The sequence below is a fragment of the Trichoderma gamsii genome (genome assembly GCF_001481775.2).
Source record: "Trichoderma gamsii strain T6085 chromosome Unknown Scaffold_31.2, whole genome shotgun sequence".
NCBI lineage: Eukaryota > Fungi > Ascomycota > Sordariomycetes > Hypocreales > Hypocreaceae > Trichoderma > Trichoderma gamsii.
The window spans coordinates 224,105-244,707 of NW_020171368.1; the positions used below are offsets into that span (position 1 = coordinate 224,105).

Below are 20,603 nucleotides of genomic sequence, written 5' to 3' on the forward strand. Positions count from 1 at the left end.
ACCAAATCAACAGCACCCGTACGGCGAACATCACTCTGAGGCCGGAGATGAAGTCCAGCTTCATGCATAGTGTGTGTGGATTGGGCGAGCGGACGCGGGTGGAGATGCGATATCTGGCCAATGTCGAAGCGAGGTGTCGACTGGATCAGGACCTCATTTAGCCCGCAGAACCTTGCCGGCTGCCTAGCTAGCCTGCGAAATATAAGTACCAACGTGGCAAAGCGTTCGGGCTGGATTGACATGGAGCATTACTGGATGGATGCATGCTTTACAGTAGTAGTAGTATCATGAAAATTTGTCTTCGGTAGCTGTCAGGGGACGCCGGTGATTGGAACCAAGAAGAATGCTGCCCCCACTTCCCAAGCCCTCTGGGGATTTTCATGTGCCCGGTGTGTCTGTCTGGGGAATTGGTGGTCAGAGACCCTGATGCTGAAGAAAATGACGTTAAAGCGCTTGGACAAAAATAGCCTTGTAAGCAATTTTAAGCAGCAAACAGCGCGGGAAGCCGTGCTTTGGCCCCGTGGCTTTGGCTCGGCGCCACCGTTTGCCTCTAGACAGGACAGTCTGCTAGTACAAGTATAGGACGTCGATTGAGTTCCTAACTAGTCAACTTGTTAGAGCCGATACTGTACGACGTGCGGAGAACGGAGTGTTACTCTGCTGCAGCACCGTCGTAGCAATCCTACTCTGTAAAAATAGGAATAGGGCGGGCTTGACGGAGGTTTCCCCCGAGCAGTTCCCCATACTACCTTTGAAAACCAGGGCCAGGGACTAGCGTGGCCGGAGAGTCATGACCCCTGAAGAGCCTAACGACATGGCGTCTTTGAGACAGGCATTCCAGATTCGCCTCAACGGGCTCTAGCTGGTTTCGCGTAAGGCTAGCTGGTGCCTAGATGAAGACCGTCTCCCATTGTGACGATATCAGAGAGCCCGTTTGGTGCTTGATCAGCAAAAGCAATGAGGAGCAGCGCTCCCACTCGTCCGTAGTCGTGCGCCAAAGGTCAAAGTAGTACAGTAGTGGCGACACTGATACAGTAGATGGGAAGATTGCTTTGAAACAGTGCCGTTGAGGCTAGTCTGTCGCTGCTCTGAAACTTTCTATCAAAGATTCTCGTCGGACCCTTTTACCTGTATGAAGTCACTGGTGCATCGACGCAGAGATCGGCCGCATCATGAGTCGGGGTCCGTCTTAGGATGGCCACGAATAAGCAGCGCTATCATCGCCAAGAAGGACGGCATCGCCTTGGGATGCTTGCTTCCTGGTCGAATCTTGCCAAGACGGCCGTTGTGCTCTCAAACAGCTCGACACGGATACTTTCAGCAGCAGCAGTACAATGTAGTATATAGCAGCAGGTAAAATCCAGGCACAGGACCGTCTGCAGGGGCATCTCTGGCGGGCCTGGACCTGCAGAAGATCTCATATAGAAGACGAATCGCACTTGCGTGCACCGTCAATCAAGGCCCCGCCCTCGTAGCTCCAGAGCTATCCGCACAGGTCCGCGATGCTAACCCTCGATCTGGATGAATTGCCTCTCTAGCTCTATCTCCTCCCCCTCTCTCCTTTTTTTCCGCTGCTCTTCAATGGCTAGACACTCGCGGTGAGCGCAACCAGCAGCCCATAGCGGGTCATCAACAAGGCTGGCCCGGCCGTATTCAGCCTAAGAAGCTGGAATTGACATCTGCGGACTGTTAGGGACGCCGACGATGTCAACTGACTTGTCTCAGCGGGGTCGAAATTGCATGTCTTACTTGTAGCTGGAGAACCCAAGAGATGAAGATTTGCATTTCCTCGTCCTCTTCAGCTCCTCTTCAGCTGCTGCCGCATCAGCCTCGCGCTGCGTTTCCGTCTTGCGTGCATATAGCTGGACAAAGAGCCGCGTGGCCTTGAAACGGAAACGACACCATTTCTGCAGCACATGCCTCGGACCGTTTCTCTATCCGTGCCTTCCTCGCTTTCCACATGGGCACAGGGAACGCTGGCTTGTGCGCTGCTCAGGATCAGGTACTTGGCAGCTGATAGCCAGCGGCGCCTTCAGCTGCGTGCTACGGGTGCAGGCACTATCCTGGCCCTTGTACCTCGCCATCATCCATGCCGTCTGCTAGTAGTACAGTACTATAGTACTACTAGTAGTAGCTCTTCATCGCCGTCCCAAGCCAGCGTCGCCTACTCTACGTTAGCACCCAGACCGCGCCGGCAGTAGAGGGCCATCAGTACCGCAACGGCCAAAGCCTCCTATCGCCTAGCTGCCGACGATCCAAATTCTCCAGCGTCAAGAGACCAGCGCTCCAGGGTCAGCGCCAGCCGAAGCTCTGATCAGCGCGTCGACGCCAAACCCGGCAACGCGGTTTCGCTAGCCCAGCGAGATCCTTGCATCTTCAGCAGCCATGATCGATGACCCATGATCTATAGTCCCTTGATAGATCCGACGTCTGATTCGCCGTATAGTCTACTGGCAAGGAGCAAACGCATCCGACCCACCTGTAGTTCCAATGCCTCGAATCTCCAAAGGACAGCACAGCGCAATAAGGGGCCCGGCTGTCGAAAGCGACTGTGTCTGGGGTGCGGAGCAGTCAATGCGACCGTGTCTTATTATTATCAACTCGCCGCCTCAGCGTTACAAATTCCAGGGCTAGCAACGCCGACGAGTCATGGCCGCCTCTCCAGGCACAGAGTCATGCTGGTGGGACCGGGCAGCACCGCGTCTAGCACCGCACCTATCACCGGCCGGCGGCCGCACGGGACGGCATCCACGAAAATTTCGACGACTCCTCTCTTTGTCTTACAGCGGCAACTCGTGGCTTATACAAGCACGGCCGTGCGGAAACCCGCGGGAGGAATCAAGTCGCCGTCCTTATAAATCCTTTCGACGAGGTGAAAGGGGGCGGGAACTAGGAGATGAAGAGCTAAGCTGGCTAAAGACGAGCAATATTGGATGACAAGAGGCTGCGGCTGTGTCCGTACCCGTGTCTACACAAGGTTTGTCTGTGTCTGGCAATACCTACCTGGGTAGTTGAAACTCTCGGTAGTTTGCATCGAGAGCCACTCAAATGGCTGTCAGTTGTATCAAATCCGGCATATCAGACCCCTTCCACGCAGCCTTGTCCGGTCGTCTTGCATATCATAATCGACTGCAAATGGAAATCAAAAGCATCGGTTGCAAAACGGCCTTTTTGCGGAGCCGCTATGTCACTCGCTTGGCTCGCAACACGAAGCACGTCGCATCTGTGGATACAGTTTTCTAAACCGGGCAGTATGGGCCCCTTCCGCAGAGCTATTGTATAGCTAGGTCGCAATAGCTCTTGGTTTCAAAGCCTCAGCCACCTTTGATTCGACTACTTTGGAAGTGGAAGGCGAAACCACGTTGCGTCTCGCTAATCACCTCTGAAGATCATATGGTCGGTCTACTCTTCACCGATCGATTATGCGCTTGCGACACTGGAACGCATTGAGATGCCCCGGGTTTTAGATACATGATTGCCTTGCGCATAACGCAGGTGGTTTTCGCCGATTTTTTCCCAAGGATTGATGAATCGCCTTCAGCTTTGGTTCTAGAGACCATGTCTTACATGGCGCGTCTCTTCATCAACATTCGTAACTCGATCAGCTCCTTGATGATCTTGTATCAGTAAACACACCGGGTCTTTATTCGCCGTGACGTCGCAAATTATTCCGAGCCTTGTTCTAGAAGTAACTTAGGCAGACAAACAGGGCCGCCAACGCAGTCCCCTTTTAATAAGATGCTGACAGGACCACCAAAAATATGCCCGAGAAAACATATTGGCAAACCTACGCTCCACTGCCAATAGTAGGCATCTCCGGCAGCAGCAAATTTTGCTGAAAGTGGCTCTTTCGTATCCTCTCTACCCTTAAGCCCATCCGCTCTCTCATCCGTCAATTTCCCTTGACCGAGGAGGAGGAAAGATATCCGCACGTAAGAACCATCTACGATCTGTGACTGAAATGAGAATGGAATGCAAGAGTTGTTAAGGCGGGCGCTTTGCTCCCCGTACTGCGTATCCCTGACTCAGGGGGTAATTGTTTACAAGGTTGAACACTACTCGCTTTTGAGAAGCGAAAGCAAATGATACTGAATCATGCTATTGACATTTGATGAAACTTACCTGCAACAGTAGACCACGGTCAATTACAGTTGATCCCTCAAACGATAGAATTGATCACAGAGCTGAAGAACATAATTCAGTATCTAAATGATAATTACGGTAGAAAAGCGGTGGACAAGTCAGCGGCTACAAAAGCCAGGAGCAGAAAAGCAATATGGAGTATGTCTAAAGCTTGTAATAGTAATTTTCGTTAGGGCTTGTAGCCTTTTAGACGCACTCGAAAGTGACCAGCTTGACACGCCGGTGTGTTATCCATTCCTTCAACTCCTAATAGCTGATCTTATCATGATGGTGGGCGCAGATGCACTCGCCTGGAACTCACTCGTTATTGGCAGAATATCCCCTTTTCACTGTTTATCATGATGCAAATCTGGATTTCATTGAATAGGTCTGCCGCATATGTCGGCATTTGTCAGGGGAAAGAGATGATCTTGTTCTGATGCGTCACTTTTCTCAACTGCCGTGAGTGACCGTATCGCCGTTGGGTTCGGTGTAGAGTGGTATTGGCGTCGCCGAATCAGACTAGAGCAACCTATCGATTTACACGGCCACTTAATTATTCTTTAGTGCCTGCTGTCAGGAATTCTCGCAGGCTACTCAGCTGTAACAAACGCGTAGATTGGGTATCTCAGCTGATGTTCGGACCTCAGGCCTGCACGTAGGCGTTGCTCGCCGATAGGCATGTACATGGATGTATTGAATCCGTTGTAGATGTAACTGTCAATTCTCTAAAATAATTCCGTCGGCCAATTCTTGTAAAAAGTCCATACTGGGTCCAATTGAGCCCTATCAAAAGATTGATATCATGCATATTTCGTGCATGTCAGCCTTGCTATATGATGCTTGCCTTGTCAAATAATATCTACAAGTATGTTATTTTTAATGCCAACTGCCCTCACCGCCATTTTCGTTTATGCATCCCCTGAAGGGATTAGTCCCAAACCCAGTATCTCAATATGATAGCTCGAAATGTTACGTAGCAATTGACTATTCACTATTCTTCAATAAGTTTCAGCGAAATGTTCAAGGGGCAGCTCGGCTAGGGCTTTTCAAGCATATATCACGGGCATGGCCGCCATATATCCGACTTGGATCAGGCTCGTATCGCATCTATCTCTGATACTTGCCAAGAGTAATGCGTCTCAGATTTGATGCTTATATTTCTTCTTAAAAATGCATTGACTCTGACAGCGTCAGATTACTACGTGCCGACCGGAATGGCTCCCGCAACAATTCCAAGCCAAGTTGCTAGACTGGCCAGCAATTTACATGAGAGACATAATGCTCTCTTAACGGCTTAGATGACTGAGGAACCTGCAGCACACATTATAAACACTCATATACCCTCTGTTTCCTATTTTTGGCTAACTCCAGTAGATGGTGACGAAGGCCGGCCGTGGGAGGAGCCAGAGTCCCTCGTCTGAGTTCCTCGTCACAGCACATAGAGATCAGCTTGAGGGTAAAAGGGCTTGTTATTCATCTCTAGAGCTAGGATACAAGAACTGTTATGTATCTCCGGTATACATGAGATTTCTTCTCCCTTTTGGGGATTAGGCAGGCGTTCCCCAATATCCAGCGTCCCAACATCGGATAAGAATCCAAGTCCATCATTTCAACATACTCGTATAATTGACGCCCCAACGACATTCTTTGCTGATTTTACCTTTTTTCACAATTTTGGAAGCTCTTCTTTCTGCTTTTCTAATCCGTGGCGAAACGTGAAGAACCTCGCCGCAGCACCATATCGCGTATTACTGTATCTGATGGCTTCGGGGATCAAGATTCAATGACAGTATTACTCGCGCACCATTCATCGTTTGATAAACATCCAAAAAAAAGGCCAAAAATATTAAATAAATGCCTAATTAAGATGTCTTTATCTATGAGAGTGTTTAGCTAGATGATGTATGTGGAGCTGCTAAGCTCTCGCGCAAAGTTCGATACCAGCTCTCGGGAATGAAAAGGGGGGGAAAAACTTATAAAGTCTCTATGAATCGATACTTATCATATTCTCTAACAATTCCTAAAATGAGGTAGTATCGCATGTTTGTATGACTCACTTGCAAAAGATTTACCTTTTTCTTTCCCCATTACACATTCCATTTTTAAGTTGGATCGCATATGTAAAGATCTGACACATGGCATTTCGTAATTTTCTGAACATACAAACGTCTGCCTATAAACCAGATATTAGACCATGGCATTATGAAACTATCATCATGCAGCCGCCGCTCATAAGAAATGAATCATACCCAAGTTCCATAATCGGTTAACGTGACTAGTACCAGAACCATCGACATGGCCAACCACAGGACACAAAGATACACACGTATTAAGAGGAGGACACGCTACAACTTGACGATGAATCCCTATTACGACTTTAAGGCCTCCAAGTATAGCCTAGAAGCTACTAGTAGTTGTCACACAACGTTTATGCCACAAGAGGGACATCTCTCTCGCTATATATATGTGCGCGTGTATAGGTATATACTCTATATATGCAGGATCTTTATCTTCCTATAAAGATGGCGATCCTCTTACAGTTGGTCTAGAATGAGAAGCAGCTATTCTCCGTAGTCATTCTATTTTTGGCCACTTTAGCATATAATATACCACAACTTCAACGGCAGATTGGGGGGTAAGTTATAAATTCCTCAGATGCTACCATTTCCAAAGCGAAAACTTGCCCTTCTTTTGTGTGCAGAAGAAGCGACAAATCTAATGATCCACTTATAGCTTGAATGGCAGCTGGCCTACATAAATCAACCTTTTAGTATAAAATAACCATCTCGAACATTATTCCGCACACGTTAGAATATCATGAAAACACATATATAAGGTGTGTGATATAATGATCACATCGACTGCGCAAATGCTATTGCATCACTGAATTCCAAGCATAGCATCATTAATAGATCCCAAACGTCTTACTGTTACATACAGCTTTCTCAATTATCTGATCCCTCCAAAGCCTTCAAATCCTCCCGCGGTGCAAATCCTCATCATTCCACCCTCTCATCCAATTACCTCATGCAGCCCAACTCTCCAATCACAACCGCCAATCCCTACCCTGGAAAAAAACATATACGGTTTTTTAAGCTCATTATAATTCTCCCTACACGCAAGGCCATGATCATATAATATGTGATATATTGCCTACTAGCGCTTGACAGCTGTCAAAAATAAAGCCTTCTCCATCAATGCGCTGGCTAGCTGGCTACGTGTTTGATGATTCACTTCCATCACGTATGCGAAAAAGAAGAAGAAACGAAAATGCGCTGTCAGGTCCCCAATTTCTGACCACCTGCAAGCGCTGGCTACATGTACATATATAGCGTCATAGCTCTCGTGGCGTGTGTCAGCCAGCATATATATATGGGCTGCTGTCGTGTTTGATACTGGTACTAAAATGCTATAGTGAGCAGAAGAAATTATATCACTCTACCAACACTGATTTTCACTTTTTACTGTGTAAAATATTTGTTCACGCTGATGGAGGTTATTACATCATGAAGGCGGCAGCGCTCGTAAGAATGGGCGCTGTTCGTTTCGCTACTGCTTACTCCGTATGGGGATATTTTCTCTTTTGTATGTGACATGTCTCAGTTTCATCCCCAAATGGCCCCATTGTGGCATTAATGTGACAGATCGCATCTCGGTTATAGAGCGTCGGATCTACCAAGGTACGTTTGATAAGCCACCTCTGTACGCCGCCGCCATGTGAACAAATGGCTGAGGGAATTGAGTCAACGCGGCATTTAATCAAGCACACTTTGACAAGCTGTATCGTTTCGATGATGCCTGGCCTGGGTATATGACCCCGGGCGGATCTTTCCAGGGCCAGGGGTCGAATGAGGTGGAAACGCATCCGTAGCTGAGCTTTTGCCTGCCGCGATATTTCTCCGTCGATCGTACAGTACAGTGCTTTGCATGCAAGCAGAAAGAAGCTGGGCCAGACCCCTCTCACGCTACGCAGAGTTTTTCCCGTCACTATCAAAAGAGGTATATCCGCTAACTCATTCTCCCTCGCAGCGTCATGTATGGCTCAAATGGCACCACGTAGGGTCGCAGCCGGCATCACATGCATTGTCGCTATGCGACTTAGAGACACGAACGCAGGAGCCCTAACGCGATCGGAACGAAAGGCGGCTCGCTCGTTAGCACCAACAAGCCTGAGGCCCGAACATCTGCATATCCCGTGAATAAACGTGATGCGACCTTCCTCTGCGGCCACAGCTCATGTTTGATGCACGTAAACCACCTTGTTGGCCTTGGAGTACCGGTACTTCCACCCGCCGACTCCACAGTCTCACCACGGTCCGGCTGGGTGGGGATGAAGGGCTCCATATTGCTGAGCAGGTTCGCGGGAGTTCCCTGTACGGGCAAGTCTATTAAACGTGAAAAGAAGACGCGGCCGTAATCGGTCGCATGTTAAGATGATAGGAATAAAAGGCTGATATAGTATTGAAGAAGAAGTATCCGGTTCTAGTTATGAGAAAGCAAACGCTGCCGCCGGCTGGTTCCTTATTGCCCGAACCAGGCTCTCTCCCGTAGGAAAAGAGAGGAAGGAAGTGAAAGATCTCATGCTGGATGGAGAAAACAAAAGTAGAAGAAAGGATAGAAAGCGTGCCATAAAAGCCTCGCGGCGGCATGCAAGAAAAGCATCTCTGAGCACAGAACAACGTTTCCACCCACCAGCACGCAATACAAGTACACAAGCAACTGATCCAATATGAAAGGGAAAAAAGAGAGAGAACAGAGTAAGGAGAGGAAAAGGGGGGGTAAGAGAAAAAGAAGATAGAGGAACGATTAAACAAGGTAAAGAGAGAAGGGTATCACTTTTTTCTGCCTCCGTCTAATGCTCAAGCTAAACGCGCCTGAGTGTCAAAAGGCCAACCCCCGGGTACGTATTCCATCTATCCAATCCAAAAGAAATTGCTTCGCTATAGGTCTTGAAATCATATCCAAACACCAACAATAATCGGAAAAGTAATAAATCAATATCTCCTCCCGAGCCTATCTTGCAAATCAGCTTGAAGGGCACACACGCTTATAAGGGAAAACGCAAAGCCAAGCAGCCGCAATAATCGACAGAGAGAGAGGGGCAAACAAATTTTAGGGAAAAGAAAAGAAAAGAAAATTAAAAGAAAAGAAAAGAAAAGGGAATTGGTGGTAAAGACAGCTTGGCAGCTTTAACCATGTTCCGTCATTGCGTCACTATTGTCAACAGATGAATGTCGTTGATATAATTGTCTGGGAACGGCGTCAGATGCGGCCCGCGACAACTGCGTTGTCCCCAGGCGAGATGAATACTCCGAGTCGTCACTCGTGATGGGCTTGAAGAAGCCATCTACCAGTGACATGGTGCTATCGCGCCACCAGTAATGCATAACATCGCACTGCCAGCGCCACATATCCCGAATCTTCAAAGATCGGCTTGCTTGAAAGGTGGACCGTAACAGCACTGCATTGAGCGGGGACAGTCGCAGCTGGTGGAGGAGCCATCGATTCACGTAATCAGCCTTCTTCCCGCCATCACACTCTCGCATGAGGTTGTCAATTGCATACTCTTTCGACGCCAGTCTCTTCCTCACGCCCTTTTCTGGGTGGTGGTTTGGAAGTCGGATGGCTGCTTTGAGAGCCCCCAATGTAGTGAGAGGCTCATCAGCCAGAACGTGGTCTGGCTGAGAAAGCAGCTCGTTGAATTCGGCATGAGCTAGTGTTTTGCGGCGGCTCATAATCGTGTGCTCGTCATCTAGATCCAAATCCTCATACCTGATCTGCGGATCCAATGCGTATTCCATCTTGATAGACATATGCTTCTTCATGACTCCCTTGTCTTCGCATAATTTTTTGAGACCATTTACTTTAGATTCTAGGCTGGTCATGATATCATTCATCCGCTGTTCTTCGGAAGGATATTCGTCAAAGAATTCCTTCATCTCCTGCTCGTCTGAGGCTTTCTGCTTGGTAGTCTTTTTCAACTGCTGCTCCTCTTCGTATTGTTGTTTAGTGGAGAGGAGGTCTGCGTATTCGTCCCGAGCGTTGCCCAGGTATCCCACAGTCGACGTCAAGTCCACATATAGAGGATGCGATTCCTCCACAGGGCCGTATGGGGAGATGCCCCTGAGTTCATATGGAATCTCCGTCTGGTCAATGGTAAAGTTGGCAGCGCCAGAGTCGCTCGAAATGTCCAACTGGCGCTCCTCTTTGGTTTGTCCAGCAGCCAGGATGCTGAAAAATCTAGTTTCGAGAATGCTCAGATCGCGTTCTTCCTCGTCCAACATTGCCTCAAGAGCTTCATAGCTAGACTCCAGAACTTGATAGTCATCTCTTAGCTGCTGCATCTTCTCTAGCCGAGATTCAAACAGGCTGGCAGGGTAATCGGTTAGCTCTCGTAGGCTAACCAGCACAGGTCTGACAACTCCCATAAATGCATTATCAGCGGCGTCTTTCTCGCGCCTCTTTTCTCGCAACTCTTTTCTCCTTGATCGCATTTTTGCTCTCGTCCCACTCAGCTTGGCTCTTTTTTCCTTTAGCTGTTGCCACAGCATTTCTATTTCGCCATGCGATGAATCGTTAGAGTGAACAGAGCCATCCGGATGAGATTCGGTGTCGGTAGGATGGAGAACAGCAGAAATATCGCCGAGTCTTGAACGAGACCTCGTTGGGCTCCTCGACTTTTCGTAGTTTGATACCCAGGCTGTGATTTGATTTGCCGCCGAAGACCTACTCCGCGGGGCAGACGGTCCATATACTGGCCCAGCAGGTAGCTGAGGTGGAAATTGCCTAGCATTTCGATAAGCAATTGGGTCTTCGTTAGATGATGAAGAGGAAGAACTTGAGGTCTCATCATATCCAGACCTGGTGGATGAGAAAGTCAGCATCTCGTCTTCAAGCCCATCACTTCGCCGGCGGAGCGATCGTCTTGAGTTCCGTTTGCCCCTTGATGGTCTTGGCAATGTGTGACGGCTGCCTAGAAAGCCGAGCGCCGGCTGAGCTAAGAGTTGCATGCTGGCTGGTGTTTGTAAAATTAGAGAACATGGCGGTTCAGAGCCCTCGTCAGCCTGGCTATAGTCCACGCCACTTATCGTTGGAAGACGGGGAAAGTAGGAGAGAGGAGGAGAGCTGAGCGGAGGAGGAGGCGGCGGCGGCGGGTGAGGGGGGACATGGTATTGAGTTCCTTGACTGTCATCGGTCCTGTGCTGCCTGACTGGTGAGGGCAATGGCAGTGATGCTTGAGTAGAACCAGTACGAAATACCGGAGGTCGGAAAGGCCCATGCCGAGACTGGTCTGCCGAGCTCGGTGGATAGAGTTGGGCAGCTTCGTTGGGACTCCTCGGGACATATCGACCTGTTGCCCTGCCTGCGCCACGTCCTCTTCCTCGACCCCGCTCTGACCCTCGCTGGAGACCATGTGGCAGCGCGGCAGGCAGAGGAAAAATAGAAGAGAAGTCATTGGAAACTCTGCCAGGAAGAGGCGTTCGACTGCCAGTAGATGCAAAGGGCGTCAGTGGTGGGCTCGACACCACAGGGTCAGGAGTAGTGACCCTGCTGGATATCGTCGACGTATCGCTATGCAGCTTCCAGCCATCGCCCTCTTTCAAGTCCTCGTCTTCGTGAGACGACGCAGCGGCAGCGAACGTGACAGACGAGCTGTCTACCGAGTCGTCCATGTTACCGGTTTGGAGGGAATGGTCCAGAGGCGTGAGGCCTGGGCTGGCCGGCTCCTGGCGTACGGCAGATTCCATGAAGGGCGCTCGAGTACGCTGGCAGTCGCTCGACGCTCAGCATTTCCCATCCATGGCCATATCCCCGGCTCGATGACATCCAAAATCGCAGAGGCGTGATGGCCGGGAGAGGGGGAGAGGAGATGACGGTGCCCGAGGTGCCGGATCGAGGTCAGACGAGGCTCTGCTGTCCTGGGGATGACGGTGGGCGGCGGGAAGCGCACGGCTCATCTGTGGACATGAATATGCGTCTGCTCTGGGTCTTGGATTGGATTTGGCACCTACAGCGGCGAGACACTGGTCGCTCGACACGGCAGCCGGGACAGTAAGCCGGGACAGATGTTCGATTTGCGGCCACATATGAATTGCGCAAGTGGTGAGTGCGTCTTCTCGCAGCCCGTCTGGACGGTCAACGGCGTGGCAGCTCTCCTCCGCAAGGCAGCTCATGGCACCTGCCAGAGAATGGCCCAGCGTGCCATCGGTTGGCTGGAGCCCCTGTGGCCGCAGGTGCTAGCACAGGCCTCGGCGCCTCCCCCGGCACGCTAGGAGCGCTGAGCGCATCAGGAATCGCCCACAAGGTAGCGCGAGCCCACTGTGCCGCTAGCCCTACAGAGCTTGGACGAGCCGTGCGTCCACTAAAGGCGTAGCTAGCCCAGCGCAAACGATCCACTAGCCACGGGTTGCTCCAGCTGGGCGCTGGGGTAGCATCATTGAACGCAAGAAAGCTCTCGGGCGGTGGGGCTACCCGTTCCGAGCGGCGCCTCTCAGCAGCCTAAGGCGCTGTGCCAGCCCAAATTGGGCATGTCACTCTACCTCGACATCATCACCACCAAGGCGACCTGTTCCGCGTCCACGGGCCTCCACTCGGCGCAAATGACTGCATAAAGCACGCCGTGCATTGCGAGGATACGAGCAGAGGGCAGCAAAACCACCTGGCCGACGCTCAGCGCTGGGGCTCCTGCGGCCGTGCCACCTGACAGGGCCCTCGACCGAAAGAGCTGCAGGCCAAGATGCAGAGTGGAGATGGCACGACGACTCGGCGATCCCAACAGCTGCGCTTGGGAGGAGTTATCGATTTGCTGTAGGGGACAGGTCGGGAATGGACGAAGCAGAGCCAAGTTGGTACCGCTGCTATTGGTGGTTTGTGCTGGTTTGTGCTGCAGTCTGTCACCAATCCCAGATTTGCTCCGACTAATGGCAGCCCAGTGGCCAAGATAGTAAGGTAGCTCTAGTCGCTGACACCAGGCGTTGGCTCTGGCTAGCAAGTGGACGCATTTCGGCATGGCATGGGAGACCTTGAGCTCACAGGCACGAGAAAGTTTCGAGGGACGGGGAAAAAGAGAGCGCCTGGCAGCACACCACCTCCGAATCGGAATTTCTAGATCGTCCCATATAGCGCAAGGCGACCGCTGGACAGCAGGATGCGCACAAGGCGCCCGTTAGCCGGCTACCCATGTCTGCTGCTCTGCGGTCGATGGCATTGGCATTGCGTTTTGTACATAACGCTACGGCTGGGCCATTGACTTGATCGACCAGCTGCGGCAGCTCGACGTAGCTAAAAAAGCGGCGGCCAGCGATGCATGCCAGATGTCTCCATAATCCTATCCGCCAGCGCCGCCGCATGCCTTAGCAGCTCGCAGGTTAAATCCACTCAACCTTACAGCAGCCATCCATCCAATACCAAGATACCAGCAGGCCGGGGGAGCAGCTCGGGCCAGGAAGTGGACGGACGACCCACGTCGAGGCTCGCGCCAATCTAGGCCTATAGAGACAGACCCAAATGTTCCCCCTCCCGCCCGCTGCTGTTTTATCATCTCGCGCTGCTGGTGCTGGTGCTGCTGCTTCTGCTCCGTACGGGCATTCTTTAAAAGGCGTGGAAGCCCGCATTGCTTCCGTCCTGCAGAGCCTCCCCTTGCCTCAGCCTGCCACGCCAGAGGTGCTTTGCGCTTGTGCTCCAATCGTCTGGGCTCTCCCGGTCCTTTGCGCCGTCCAGCACATCGCCGGATGATTCTGTAGGTTTCCCGCGCTGCTCTGGGCGCAAAATGCCACAATGTACCACGGATCCAGTTCAGAATCCCATCAATGGGGCAGCTGGTCGGCTTGGGTTTTCAACGAGCAGCAGAGCCGCTACTATCGCTTTCGCCAGGATTCCGAAGGTGCGAAGACCCTCCCCCGCGCTTGAGATTTCTCATTATCGCTGCCAACACTTGCATGTGTACTTGCTAGGAAATTATGACTATGACTGGGACCAACAAGGCTCAGCCGCTGCCGCTCATGCGCAAACTCCACGAGACACAACGATCAGCGACATAACAGAAGGCCTGAGAGGTCTGACTACCGATTACAACGGCTCAAGTGCGTTTCATGCGTCGGCTCGTCGAGTCGCACTGGTTGCGCCAGAACGGGCTTCTCTTGAGCATCTTCTGGCGCCCATGTCTGGCGTGCTTATAATTGGCCACTGACATCAGAGAACTTTCACAGTAGCCGAAGACCGTTCACCGAACTCAAGATCCGGCAGGCACAGAAGCAGGCGCGAACATCGGACAGGCTCCCGCGACGAGGATTCGGCTCAAGACACCTACGGGACCTTTGCAGCAGATTCTTTACATGCGACCCAGGCGGGGCAGTACGGCTACACGGCTGGCCAATGTGAGCTGCGCTGCTGTTGAAACCACATTTCAAGTCACTGACGGCATTTCTACAATTAGATGTCCACGGATCGTCTGACGCTCAATATTATCAGGCATCGGCATCAGGTATATATACCCAAATAGTCATGAATTGACCGCCGACCGAACGACCAACTGACTGGTTTTTGTTGGCGGGGTAGACTCACAATCGGCAGCTGCATACGGCGGTGGACGGGGAGAGGGCCGATCAGCTGAGAATCATGCAGCTGGTGAGTGCGCCCACCATTGCTCATTTTCAACTCCCCCCTTGCACTTTTATCATTTTGTTCTCATATCCTCCCTCTAAGCCGCCCATTGCTTGTTCAATACTGAGACTTTCACGCAGATCAGCAAACCCATAGATACGGCGACGAGGGGCATTACAGTCCTGACCGAGATCCCGAAGACGAAGAATTGGCAGACACTATTGCGGCAAGCCGGCAGTACAACTATGATGAATATGCAAATGCTGGGGCATCATCATCAACAGCTTATGGTTTGTCTCTCGCCTGCAGTGGCTTACAAATGCTAGACTAACACGGAGCCTAGCTCCATATGACGAAGAGGAAGAGGAAGGCCCTCCTACGCCAAGAGCACAGTCAAGCGCCGGCAGCTATCACATTGCCGCCACTGCTCTCGAAGAGCCACCTGAGGAGTTAGATCCTCGTAAGTATTGTAAATGACCTTCTACGACCCACGTCAGTAAAGCTAATGCTTGAAAACTAGGCTACCAAGTTGAGCCGTCGGTGAGGTTTCAGCCAGGCGAGGTGCGTATATGCTTTAACCCATGTCAGCTAGTTGAATTGAACGACGCTGACTTTGAGAAAGATATTCAAAGTACATTGGTCAGAACCACAAGGCGCCAGCTCTGATGGAGCTCCGAGCGTTTCCGGCAAACATGAGATTCAGAACAGGTTCGGCACAAAGTTTTTTGTCGGATTTCGACGCTTCATTGTGATAGCAAATGACCAGGGCCACTGTACCTGCGTGTATGTGCATACTCGGTGCTTCATTATTTTCCAAGCCCCTCTGCTAATGAACCACAGACCTATCCTCACATACGGAGGCAAAGGGTGCAAGAAGAAGGGTGTCAAGGCCGATAAACACGGCATCATTTATGAGCGCGGCGGCAAACCGCGCCTACTCGATAAGGAACCAAAGCTTGGGTTCCCACCCGTCAGGGTCGATATGAAGCAAGAGGGCGAGAAGCTCTCCAAAGAATCTCGCGTCAATTACTCTAAGCTGGTCACTGTGGAACACAATGTGAAGGTGTTTTTCATAGGATCAATCGTGTATAACGACTGGGAACTCGTCAGCGATGCCGTCAACCACTGCTGGAACAAAAAGAACCATCAGAAGCAGAGGCATCGATAGAATCCAGAGAAAACTGATGGCTAGCAGAGACACGTTTTTACCACCTTACACGCAGTCGCGCATTTAGCGCACCGCATTCGACATGATGGAGTTGCTTTGCAACAGCAGTGCATCCATCTACAAAAATACGTTCCTCGGAAAGGGTGCATCTTATGATGTCACAAATTCCTGTGAATCCTGTGCCGGGCGATCTTGGTATGAAAGAAGCAGCACGGGTAAGCACTTCCGGCACCCGGATCTGCCTTTTCAACATCGCATTGCAGCCATATCCCGGCACACGTCTTTTCTTCGGCACCTCGTTACTATGCAGCGTCTGACTAGTTTCCTTTCGAGCTTTAGGAGCATGAATGGAAGCGTGAAACATGCGCCGTATTGATGGGGGCTTTTGCATTTGCGCGCATTGGTCCACGTGGTGGAACAGGACACATTAATTCCTTGGCTAGCCGGGCGGGCTAGATCATCACCGAGATGCAGATATCTATTTCGCTTTCTATATGACACTGGATGCATTGGTGGGCATATATCAAGTGTCTTGTTTTGTCTTATTTTTTTCTTCATGGCATATATTTTGATGTATCATCTCAATGCATGTTGTCGAGCTTGTACCCGTGAGGCGAGGGCCTAATGTTGCTATTGAGTTTTGAGAGGGAGATTGATTGAGCATGATTTGACGTCTACGGGGCTTTAAGATACCAAACCACCACCATATATATGCATATGACTCTAGATTCATTATAAAAAACGGGCGCCCACTATATGAAACGGAAGACAGAAGACGGCAAGGCAGAAGAAACGCATGGGATGCTATGCGTGAAGGATAACCAGCAGGTAGCTGTATAAGTGAAGAGTAATGAATGACTACCAGTAGCTTCGGAATGGCAAATTAACGGCCTTGTAGTGTTAGGAGTTGAATCCTTACCCCATCGTATCTCACCCTCAAGCACCCGTTGGCTTAAGAAGCTGACACGGCAATCTTGCGGTGTAAAAAGTGCCATTATACTTTACACTACGCGTGCACTCCTTGCCTATTTCTAACCCATCGACCTATGAGCATAAAGCATCACCGCCATCGATAAATCATAGCGCCATACTTGGCAGTTTTGGCAGATCTGAATTACCCCATACACTAAATGCCGTATATAGACAATGATGCTGCTAGCGGTTAAAAAAGAAAAAAAGCCCGATCAAGTTATTTTTTTGCCTCGGCATCTCCCCGCAGTTTCAATCATCTCCGAAAGTACCTCGCCCGCCAGAAATGGGTGATGAAGGTACCTGCGCAAGACCCCTGGTTCTTAATTAGTGTCCACTTTGTTGGCCCCAACTACACCGAGGATCTTGGGGAAGGGCCTGAAAATGCGGGAGAGATTTTGATTCTCTGGCTTGTTTTAGCTGTATGAGGTAAAGTGATAAAGGCCACCGCTTTCTCTCATCTTTTCTCCTTCTTACTTTTTTTCTCTTTCGTGTGAATATTCCCTTTCTTCTTTTGGATTTTTAAAACATATATTCAGCTGTTTATACTGCCTAGGTACCTACCTAATTGATCAGCTATTACGGCTTTCTTTGTATATTTGTATCTCCCCTTTAAGAAAAGAAAACAAGGAATATCAACAACTCACCACAATGTCTGCCGCTGTCGAGGCCGACCTCAAAGACTTCCATTCGCTCTTCTCGCTCAAGGGCAAGGTCGCCGTCGTAACCGGCGGTTCTCGCGGCCTCGGCCTGCACGCAGCCTCGGCGTGAGTTTCCATGCTCTCCGTGTCAACTTCAGCAGCACTTACTTACATATATATATATATATCCAGCTTCATCCAAGCTGGCTGCTCCAAAGTCTTCATCTCATCCCGCAAGGCCGCCGCCTGCGAAGAGGCCTGCAAGGTGCTCAATGCCCTGCCCGGCCGCAGCCCCGGCGCCGAGGCAATCTCCGTGCCGGCCGACTCGTCCACCATGGACGGCGTCAACGCGCTGCTGGCCGCGGTGAGCAAGCACACGGACCGCGTCGACATCCTCTTCGCCAACGCGGGCGCCACCTGGGGCGAGGCGTTTGACACGCACCCGGACCAGGCGTTTGCCAAGGTCATGGACCTCAACGTCCGCGGCGTCTTCAACACGGTGCGCGTCTTCACGCCGCTGCTGCAGAAACACGCCTCGCTGGACGACCCGAGCCGCGTGCTCATCACGGCGAGTGTCGCGGGCCTGGGCGTGGGCACGCTCGGCAAGCAGGGCACGTATGGCTAGTAAGTCATATACACAGCACAGCGCCGCATACATATACTGACAAATTACTGCAGCTCTGCCTCCAAGGCGGCAGTTTTGCACCTAGGCCGCAATCTCGCGCTGGAGTTGGGCCCGCGCGGCATCACGGTCAACTCCATCTGCCCGGGCTTCTTCCCGAGCAAGATGGCAAATGGCCTGCTGGCCATGTCTGGCGGCGCGGATAAGATTGCACAGGCGAATCCCATGCGCAGACTGGGCCGGCCGGAGGATATTGCGGGCATTGTGGTGTATTTGACGAGTCGTGCTGGATCGCATGTGAATGGTGAGGCGATTGCGATTGATGGCGGTGCGTTGTGGTCTCGTGGGGAGTTGCTCGTCGAGGAGCAGTCGAAGTTGTAGTTTCACTTTTGCCCTTTTTGTTATCTTGTTACGATTCAGCATCACTGGAGGTCGAGAAATTCTGTATGATAGGATGGTCATTACCACGGCCTTACGAATATTGCATTAAGCCAAGTAGATATAGTGTCAATCTGTTCCCTGCTTGCATTATATGCATTTACACATGTGTACGCTTCATACAGTACAATCACAAGTGTTCCTTCAGTCGCTCTTCTCTATTATTTCATCATATGTCATACCGTCGTTTCTCTAGTTTCGTTCTTCACCAGCGGCTTGCGAGCTACCCAGGTCGTCGCATTATATACCATATGCAACATGCTATCCATGTCTTGAATGTACGGCGCCCTGACGCCCGTCTCCATCGTCTCTACTACAAATCCCAACTTCTCCACCAGCGCCATGACCTCATCGTTGGTCAACTCAAAGCTCCCAGGGTCGGCAATGCCAGATGAGTTGTTAAGGTCATGTTCGCCGTCACCGTCATCATCGTGGCCATGATTGCCTGGCGCGTCGTTTTCAAAGTGCCACAGTAAGGGACCAACGTTGATGAGGACGCCGCCTGGGCGAAGGCAGTGGTAGATGACCTCGAGGTATCGAATGAGATTGGGTGCCGTGTCGAGGAAAAACACACTGGCGACGGCATCGTAGGATTCTTCGTGTTCATCATCGCCGTAGAGGCAAAGGAAGTCTGCGGCACACATAGACATGGAGCCAATGTTGGAAGCGTCGAGCAGGGTGGTGCCAGGGTGAATGTCTGGCACGGGGTAGCTTCGCAGGTGATTCTCTCGGCTTGTGTGATTGGAAAATGTGTGGATCCAAGGGTAGAGGGTGTGCTGTCCAGCGCTGTGGCACTCATTGAGAATATACGATGACGCTAGTAGCTGGTGATAGGATATTTCATTTCCTTCGGTGTCATAGCCGTCTCGACATAGTTCAAAGACTAGTCTTCCTAGACCCGCTCCGGGGACAAGCACTTTCAAACGGCTGTCTTGCGACGTCTTGGCCCTCTCTTGATCAAGGGCTTTCATCACAGGTCCGTATGATACTGCCCTTTCCTCCGCACCAGCTGCGGACCAGTCCCGGTAAAATTGGCGAAGAGTGCTCCTTGCCTTGTCAATGTCGGCATGTTTGGCTATTCCAGCCCACTCATGCGGCATGACAGGTTGATCCGACTCTGAGAAGTTGGGAGGAAGAGCATTAAACGAAGCCAGTCCCGATTTCAGAATGGACCGAGCCAGGTCGGCATTGCTGTCGATAGCATCATCGACTTTCTCCAGAGTGTCGAGGAAGTTGAAGGGAGGCGCTGCGAGTAGCTTCCAGTGAGCCTGAGGGAGGGCATAGAAGGACCGGCGGCGAAGATGAGTGACGTTGAAGTGGGCAACTTTGGCATATTGGCTGGAGAACGTTGTTAGCCGGAGGTCTTTGTCCTAAATCAGGCGATATACAGCGTTAAGATTACTGCCTGTCGCGAAAAAAACTCCGGCTGCTTCAGCTAGAGACATCGTCATCCTCGCACTGCAGGAAGCACAGGATATCCATCCGCAGCAGCTATAAAGCGTCATTGAGACTGAATACATGTGGATAGAACTCCTGTGACTCCCGCAGTATGAGGAAGACGATGTTTGTAGCTGGAGCTGCTGGAGATTTCGCGACAGGCAGTCTGGAAGACTGCGGGGAAGCTGAGTATGATGAGTGAGTGTCGTATGTGAAACAGCTCATGATAAACATACAACCATAGCCATGGAACAAGATCTCCGCCGTTCAAGCTGCCAAATAGCAGAGCAAGCACAAGACAGCTAAAAACTAAATCCACTTACGCAAACGAATCCAAGGCACAGAAGATGACCCGAATCTCTTCAGGATCGTCCATGCCGCCATCTACACTGGCCCATGCGCTCTTATCATCCACCTCCAGCGTGGCTCCGCCATCGTGATCCATCTCTCTCAGCCTGGCTCAACGACGATATTCCCCAAGCATGGCCGGTGGAAAAGTGAGGAAAGCGTCGAAGAGAGGCGTAAAACGATCTGGTGAACAGAGTTTCTGTCTTTATTTTTTCCGGATCGCCGCAATCGGGCGTTTTTCTGGATCCCTTTG

The 20,603-nt window shown here is 50.9% G+C and overlaps 5 protein-coding genes across 5 annotated transcripts; 3 read left to right on the forward strand and 2 right to left on the reverse strand.

The window, feature by feature from the left end:
* Positions 1-8,162: 8,162 nt before the first annotated feature.
* Positions 8,163-8,324, forward strand: TGAM01_v207966 (hypothetical protein; the record flags this gene model as incomplete). The annotated part of the gene is made up of 1 exon (XM_024550215.1): positions 8,163-8,324. The coding sequence occupies one exon, from the start codon at positions 8,163-8,165 to the stop codon at positions 8,322-8,324; it is 162 nt and encodes a 53-aa protein (XP_024405046.1).
* A 990-nt stretch (positions 8,325-9,314) lies between these two features.
* On the reverse strand, positions 9,315-11,873 carry TGAM01_v207967 (hypothetical protein; the record flags this gene model as incomplete). Its single annotated transcript, XM_018805699.2, has 1 exon — positions 9,315-11,873. One exon carries the CDS (start codon positions 11,871-11,873, stop codon positions 9,315-9,317), a length of 2,559 nt encoding a protein of 852 aa, XP_018661122.2.
* Positions 11,874-13,902: 2,029 nt separating this feature from the next.
* TGAM01_v207968 (hypothetical protein) lies at positions 13,903-15,895 on the forward strand (the record flags this gene model as incomplete). The annotated part of the gene is made up of 10 exons (XM_024550216.1): positions 13,903-14,008; positions 14,079-14,207; positions 14,334-14,501; positions 14,561-14,608; positions 14,683-14,751; positions 14,868-15,017; positions 15,071-15,187; positions 15,248-15,288; positions 15,350-15,510; positions 15,568-15,895. The coding sequence occupies 10 exons, from the start codon at positions 13,903-13,905 to the stop codon at positions 15,893-15,895; spliced, it is 1,317 nt and encodes a 438-aa protein (XP_024405047.1).
* Positions 15,896-17,515: 1,620 nt separating this feature from the next.
* TGAM01_v207969 (hypothetical protein) lies at positions 17,516-18,508 on the forward strand (the record flags this gene model as incomplete). The annotated part of the gene is made up of 3 exons (XM_018805701.1): positions 17,516-17,631; positions 17,698-18,129; positions 18,184-18,508. 3 exons carry the CDS (start codon positions 17,516-17,518, stop codon positions 18,506-18,508), a joined length of 873 nt encoding a protein of 290 aa, XP_018661124.1.
* A 233-nt stretch (positions 18,509-18,741) lies between these two features.
* TGAM01_v207970 (hypothetical protein) lies at positions 18,742-20,447 on the reverse strand (the record flags this gene model as incomplete). Its single annotated transcript, XM_018805702.1, has 2 exons — positions 18,742-19,903; positions 20,326-20,447. 2 exons carry the CDS (start codon positions 20,445-20,447, stop codon positions 18,742-18,744), a joined length of 1,284 nt encoding a protein of 427 aa, XP_018661125.1.
* Positions 20,448-20,603: the final 156 nt, after the last annotated feature.